The 7078-nt window shown below is 41.2% G+C and overlaps 2 protein-coding genes across 2 annotated transcripts in view; both read right to left on the bottom strand.

Annotated features, from left to right (window-relative positions):
* Positions 1–7078, bottom strand: part of LOC145479904 (uncharacterized) — a 148882-nt gene that overhangs the window by 81401 nt on the left and 60403 nt on the right. The window lies entirely within an intron of this gene.
* On the bottom strand, positions 589–6756 carry LOC145480076 (uncharacterized). Its single transcript, XM_081458556.1, has 5 exons — positions 6699–6756; positions 6267–6570; positions 4555–4880; positions 3059–3304; positions 589–1658 (listed from the first exon to the last, which is right to left on the bottom strand). Exons 1-5 carry the CDS (start codon positions 6754–6756, stop codon positions 1327–1329), a joined length of 1266 nt encoding a protein of 421 aa, XP_081314682.1. The 3' UTR covers positions 589–1326.

Below are 7078 nucleotides of genomic sequence, written 5' to 3'. Positions count from 1 at the left end.
TCAATAACCTAAACTGCTTTACAAAACAGCGAATTAGGCCTCTGCGCCAGTTTAAAAATACTTTAAAAATAGTGATTTAGGCCTAGGCAAAGGCGGCTTGCGTTTAGCTATAAAATGTTGTTAAGGTCAGCGAGTATTTTGATTCTGTAAATTGAAGAAAATCCAGTGCAATAAACCATTTCCTTACCTCGGTTGTGTGGTCTCGTATTTGCGAAAAGCCGTAACCTTTCAATTGAGGTTTGTTTGTTTTGTTTTGTTTTTGTTCTTTTTGTTTTGTTTTTGTTTTTGTTTTTTTTCTCTTGGAGTTGCTCTTGCCTTCAAAAACAATAGAGCGCATACATAAGGAATCATTCTGCATGCATGATAAGTGTATGGGGTTATACGGAAAATTTTTCTTTTTACAACAGCTTCATTGATTTTTACAGCTGCGAAGTTGTTTCATCATGTGATATGAGAAAGAACGAAGCATAAAGCTTCGACCGCTTCGCATCCATAATGGCGGTTGTTTTGAAACTTTAAAATTTACTTCATGCAAATAACTACGAAATGTTTACAAAAAAACAAACTCTCGAGAGATTGGAAATCATCTTAAAGTGTTTTGTTATACCTCCAAACTAAAAATAAATAAATAAACAAGCAAATAAATCAATCAATCAATCTTTAAATAAAATAGTTGATTTACTTGACGCCGGCTAACAAACGAATTTGCCGCGGTTTCAAGGTGCACGACCTGCAGCTGATTCACGTGCGAGTCGAAAGTTCAAGTTGTTGTTTCCCTAAGGAGTAGCCGGAGTAAGTAGTCTTGTTCGCCCTACAGAGCCAGTGAGTTTTGACTCATGACACGTGACACGTTCTCCTCCAATCAGAAAACGTATTTGAGTTGGGAGGTGTAACAATACAACTTACATAAAGCAAATACCATAACAATTCGATTTAGGGCCGGGTCGCCTGTTGGGAGCTCAAGAGAGGGCGCTTATTTCTTTTTATGACATAAATATTGGAATGGGATTTTGGCATTTAAATAAACAACAGCGGGTAACGTGACTTGCATTGAGAACTGTAACAAGAGGTGCTCGCATAAGTCCAATTCAATATATCTTCGGCAACATTACGTTCAGATGAGAAAGAAGACTACATTATTCACTCGTCCGATCAGTGTTTACTATGTCAATGTCTTTCATGTCACTTTCGCAATGGTGACTCATTTTGGAATAGGAGCGTGTATTGGAAAAGGACAATTAAAGAGGGTGGGCAGGACGCTTTTTGGAATTGGGGCGCCGAATCGAATCATTACGGTATTAAAAAGGGAGTTAACATGTTCTGTTTTTAATCACCTATTTCGTAAAACACTTCAATGTCAGTAGCAGTGAAAAAATGGCCTCCAGTGAAAAAAACGCATTGTCCAGCTGAATATCCTGAGGGTACAGAGTATGTTGCACCGCACGCTGCATAAGATCCTCCGTTGCTCAAAGCGTTGCTCGATATGTAGATGTCATAATACCCAATACCAGCGCCAAAAGTGGGTCCGTGACTGGAGCAGTCATACATTGCGTATTGTTGATTTTGATACTGGGCCAGCTTGACGGGTTTATTTCCTCTGACGTTGTAAAGCGAGAACAGGAACGCTTTACTGGCAGAAGTATAATTGCAACGAGAACCTGAAATGAAACAAAAGTTTAACACATTCTAAGTATTTCGGCTGAAAGCATGAACAAAAATAAAGAAACCAGTTATAAAGTGACCTTTGGAACAGAAAAGCAATAACAACAAGAACAAAATAAAGCTTCAGCGAGTGGATCAGTTGGCAAAGGCATTTAATTTGCGTTACGCGCGATATAAATGAAACAAATTAGTATAGTTCATCGAATGAATGCGAGTGCGATTAAGGATTTACACTACAAAAGATATTCCAACCCAATAATTTTCAAATATTACCAGCATTGTAACTCCTTAACTGCTCAAGCTTTCATACGATTACTCATTTATGACGTGATTGAGAAAATTGCGAACGTGCGTTCGTTAATTTGAAATGCAGTGCAAATTAAGAATTGACGAAAAATTGGCCTGCTCTCAGCTACTCACAATGATCATGAAGTAATTTTCTCAGTCATGTAGCAAACGCCTATTGTTATTAATATGCCAACCAGAGAACTATTGGCTGGTGAAACAAAGAATTCTTTCGTTTGACGTTTTGAACATTTAAATAACAAAAACAATGACAGTAAACAAATATCTTCCCATAATAAGTGGATTAATATACCTTCTTGATTCTGAATTCTTTTAAACGCGTGAAATGAGATTGCGACGTTCTGGGTTACAGCCGGTGTGATAACTGTTTTTTTTCTGTAGCCGAAGAGGTGTTTAGTCGAAGCAAGACTGATAAGCAAGAGAGAAGCCTGGAGACTAACAGAAAGAGATCGATTTTCTGGAAGCTTTTGATGGTTTACAACAGGACTGTGGGAAATTCTCCGAACTCAGATTTAGTGGAATATGATTATCTGCGTTTTGCTTCGTCAGCCTGATCATTGATCAACATTGTCTTTTTGGAAGCCTTTGAAATGGGCGCATCTGATTGGCCAACTGCTGTAGTTGGAACACCGGTGGCTCTATACAAAGGAGAAGAACAAATATTGGGTCCTGGCTTTAACCAGTTTTGAAGTGTTTTTCTTTTCGTCCCATCAGTGCAAGATATTAAATTACAAAATTAATTTGGAGAGGAAGCCACCTTAGCCTTTGCTGGTTTTTATGCTAGTCCTCTATTCTGGTCGAATTGGAATTTGAAGATGTTGGTCTTTGTGGAGGAAGGAAAACCAGAGAACTCAGAGAAAAACCCTCGAAGCAAGGCGAGAATCAACAACAACTAAACACACATATGGCACCAGGCCGGAATCAAGCCCGGGCCACATTGGTGGGAGGCGAGCACCTCGCCACTGCGCCATCTCTACTTCCCACCTTTATAACAAGCGCCCGGTCAGTTATTGAAACATGATATACCAGCGGAGGCACTGCCGCTTTAAGACTCTTAAGTTGTGGAGACGATAGTTCTAATGATACTTACTGTTCCAGGACACGTCGGTATATGCACCAAATATGTAGCTCCCGTATTTAATGATTGTCACGGTGGGTCCCTTTCCGTCACAGTTGCTGTGGAATGTCGATGCAGCCGAGCCGTCTGTCTTGGCATGCCAACACCGCACAAATCGACCACGCTCTGAGCTCAGGAGGACTGGGTCTAAGAAGGACAATAACTTCCCCAAGTAGTTGTTGTAATCTAGACCGCCAAGAATGACCGACACACTTAGGCCTGGACAGAGGAAAGAGTATAAAATGGGTATGTTATATGGTTTATTGACCAAACGTGAGGTCAAGATGCCTGGATCTTGGCCAAGATCTTTTTTTGGCGTGTTTATGGACCGAGACGGAGTCGATCGAGGTTAACAGAATGAGGCCAAAGTCCAGCCATCTCGACCGAGCAAGCTTGGCCACTAAAGGACTTGTTACATGGCTTTCGGAGAAATTTTTCTCGAGAGACACAGCGGGTAGTCCTGAGCAGGCAAGATAGCGCCATCTTGCCCACTCGGGTAGCCAATCACAGCGCAGGATTTCGTTCATCTTTCCCACTCACAGGGCAAAGTATTAGAATACAGTACTAAGAAAATACGCGCGCTGATTGGTTAAAAATCGTGTTTCTATAACTCCATGGAAACACAGAACTAGCACGAGCTGTTGACGTAATGATGGCGCGGGCAAAGAGAATTTACATTTTGATAATCAAATTTAACAAGTTGTTTTCCTCTTTTCGCCGCGGTGTTTTCTAAAAAAAATAGAAAACAGGTTCTCAGTGTTTCTATCGAGTTATACAAACACTCGTGAAAGTTTGGGAGAACTCGAAAAAGCCGTGGAAACACTCACCTGCGGCTCGTGTTCCCACAGTATTTCTCGTTCTCAAGTGAAACTGTCATGATCTATCACCAAATTCTCAGAATTGACATTAAAAGGACTGTGTGACTCTCAGTAAGAAGAATTAACATTTTGAACTGAAAGGTAAACAGTGATGTGTTCTTTTTCACTTCGTTCATAAATTAAACGATTGATTAGTTTACGTAACAGCAAACATCTCATGGTTAGATCTCATGGTTCGATCTTGTGACCCAGGAAATTTTTATCTTATACTTTGCTAGCTCAAGGGAGGGTGCTAATTGGAGAGGGGACTCTTATTACGGGCGGTGCGCTTATTTCTTTAGTTTTCTGTTTTTCTTTTTGTACCGGATAAACATGGAAATGTGATTAGGCATTTAAATGGACAGCAACAGGTTAGCATAATCATAACACCATTCGATTGTTTGGACCAAGCCAATGCGTTCAAGGTTACCCTCAGATGAGAAACCGGGCTACATAATTAACTTTTCTAATTAGTCTTTGTATTATGTCTTCGATGTTAAGTCACTTTCGTAATGGGCGCGCTTTACGAAAGGCGATGTTTATTGGAAAGAGCGCGCTAAAGCAAATTATTGTGGCATTAAAGGAGGGTTTGCATGTCCCATTCTCAATCACCTATTTCGTGGAACACTTCGATGTCAGTAGGGGTGAAATGATGGCCACCAGTGAAAAATCCGCAGACACCAGCTAAATAACCCGTTGGAACGGAGTATGTACCGCCGCAATTGGTATGTGATCCTCTGTTGTTCGAAGCGTTGCCCGCTATGTAGATGTCGTGTTCCCCAATATTAGAACCAAAAGTGGGCCCGTAATTGTAACAACCATACATTCCATATTCGTGATTTCGATACTTAGTCAGTTTGACAGGATTATATCCATCTCTGTTGTAAAGCGAGAAGATGAAAGCGTTGCTAGCTGTAGAGTAAACGCAAGAACCTGAAATGAAGACAAGCGGATTGTGACAGTTAAAAATCAAAACAAGAAGAAGCCGCAAAGATAAAAATGCTTTACACAACTGCAGCAGCTGGAAGTGTTTGGAGGACTGAAGTGGGTGGCAAAGATGTTTTGTGAAGTCTTTTATCCTGAGTTGCTCACTTATACTATCTACAGGGATAACGCGAAAAACAATCCGCAAACGTTAATTCAACAAATCAGCAACCACAAACTAACGATCGATCGAAGATATCTTCTCCATTCGGGCCCTTTGAAGACCTACGTCCGAAGGACTGTTTTGGAAATCCCTGACCCGTTGCGCGTGTTTTGGGAGAAAAAATAGTGCGTGATAAGGGGAATAAGATTTATAATATATAGATTCAGCCAAGCCCAAAAGCGGACCTTTTGATTATAATGTGCTAACCATAAAGGGGAAAGAGGATTTGTTTTTCTTGGATCAGAAACTCAAAAAAATGATCAATTGCGAGTATGTTATTGTTCAGTGTGTGGTTTCATAATTTTTTCCAGTTAAATTTTAACAAACTATGCACAATAAGCGTGGGTAGCGCGGTAGCCTCATGTTTAGTGCTTTCATCCCCGGATCCAGCGGTCCGGGTCCGAGCCCTGGCCGGGGACATTGTGTTGTGTTCTTAGGCAAGACAGTCTACCCTCACAGTGCCTCTCTCCAATCAGATGTATTAATGGAAGCCTGCGAATTTAATGCTAAGGGTTTCTGGGGATAACCCTGTGATGGACTAGCAAGGAGTAGAAATACTCCTAATTGTTTCATGCTACCGAAACCGAGATGATCTCCGGCCTGATGGGTCACTTGGCTCGTATGCAGACTTTACTATACCCAATAAGCGTACCGCACTTTTCCAAGGTTGTAGAAATCACGTACCCACTTTCCAAGAGATGATTGTACAAGGAGCATGTCGGAAGAAGTCAACAAAGCGCCAGGGGCTAATTCGCGCCAAAATATTGCCTTTGCACGTACCCCATCCTTCTCCCCCAGAGTAATAACCTGGCTTAGGCCTGCGATCCAATCGAGAGCAGTGCAAACGTGACCTCGATGATATCTAAACCTGAGCCCACCATATGCTCCAGTAATACTGGTCAACATATACCTTATTTTGACAGCTGTCAATTCTCTTGCTATGACACGGATGTCCAATATTAAATATGTACCTGTGGTATAAATGGTGCCACGCTCTTATTTTTCAAGGTATGGACTTGGCGTACGGACGTACGGACAGTCACGTGACAACCAAAAGTTAGATCGATGGGTTACAAAATTTCCTAAGGTATGGGGCTCCGCTCGTGCGTCCCCGACGCGCTGGAGCTGCTCTATTATAGATTCAGACTACCATATAATAATGTCTGATATATACGTACTGTGCCAAGAAACGTCGGTATATCCACCAAATATGTTTTGGCCAGCTCTAATAATAGTCACAGTGGGTCCTTTTCCGTCACAGTTGCTGTGGAATGTGGACGCATCTGAGCCGTCTGTCCTGGCATGCCAGCACCGCACAAAGTAACTCCGGGAAACGCTCGGGAGAACTGGGTCTAAGTAAGTTAACAGCTTCCCCAAGTATTTGCTGTGATCGAGGCTGGCGAGAATTTCAGATGTTGCGAGGCCGCCTGGATACGAGAGACAAAAGGTGAAAGCAGTTATAGTCTTACTACTGGTTTTCCCTTAATTTATGCCATCAAATTAAAAATAAAGATAATAATTTTTCATTTCATTCCAGAATCTGAGATATGAAATATGACTGATTTATATACAAACTTGCTAAGATTTAAGTCTTAACGTTTCTTCACACCTGTGTTAATCGAGAAATATTTTACCCAAATTTGTAGAACTTTGTATGGAGACGCCATATGTACATGTTAGTTTTATCAATGAGGTTATTATGAATATTTATTTCGGAATACAACGACGTCATATAAAAACCGGCAATCTCTCAAACAGTATGTTGAAGTTTACCTAGAACTTCGAGCTTGTCTGTTAATCGTTTTCATGGTGCAGTAATATCGATTTTACCAAAAATATAGCGCGGCCAACTCTAGTCCCAAGCCAATCTCGTTCTCAGAGCCCACGTGTCTTTTGGTCAGCGCCAAAACACGGAGCTCTGGAATAATCAATCTTCAGACTCCAAGATTTTAGGAGTACCGGTTTCACGGCGCATGCGTGCCTTGGTTT

Source organism: Orbicella franksi, chromosome 2 (genome assembly GCF_964199315.1).
Source record: "Orbicella franksi chromosome 2, jaOrbFran1.1, whole genome shotgun sequence".
Lineage (NCBI taxonomy): Eukaryota > Metazoa > Cnidaria > Anthozoa > Scleractinia > Merulinidae > Orbicella > Orbicella franksi.
Note: the sequence above shows the minus strand (reverse complement) of the source record. Positions and strands in the feature narration are given on the sequence as shown.

Excerpts from the sequence above, each read along its gene's own strand:
- LOC145480076 (XM_081458556.1), bottom strand. The coding sequence starts at position 6,756 with ATGGCGTCTCCATACAAAGTTCTACAAATTTGGGTAAAATATTTCTCG. Across the intron at positions 6,571-6,698 it reads ATATTTCTCGATTAACACAG|GGAAAACCAGTAGTAAGACT; the intron begins GTGTGAAGAAAC and ends GCATAAATTAAG. Across the intron at positions 4,881-6,266 it reads ACCGACGTTTCTTGGCACAG|TTCAGGTTCTTGCGTTTACT; the intron begins TACGTATATATC and ends GCTTGTCTTCAT.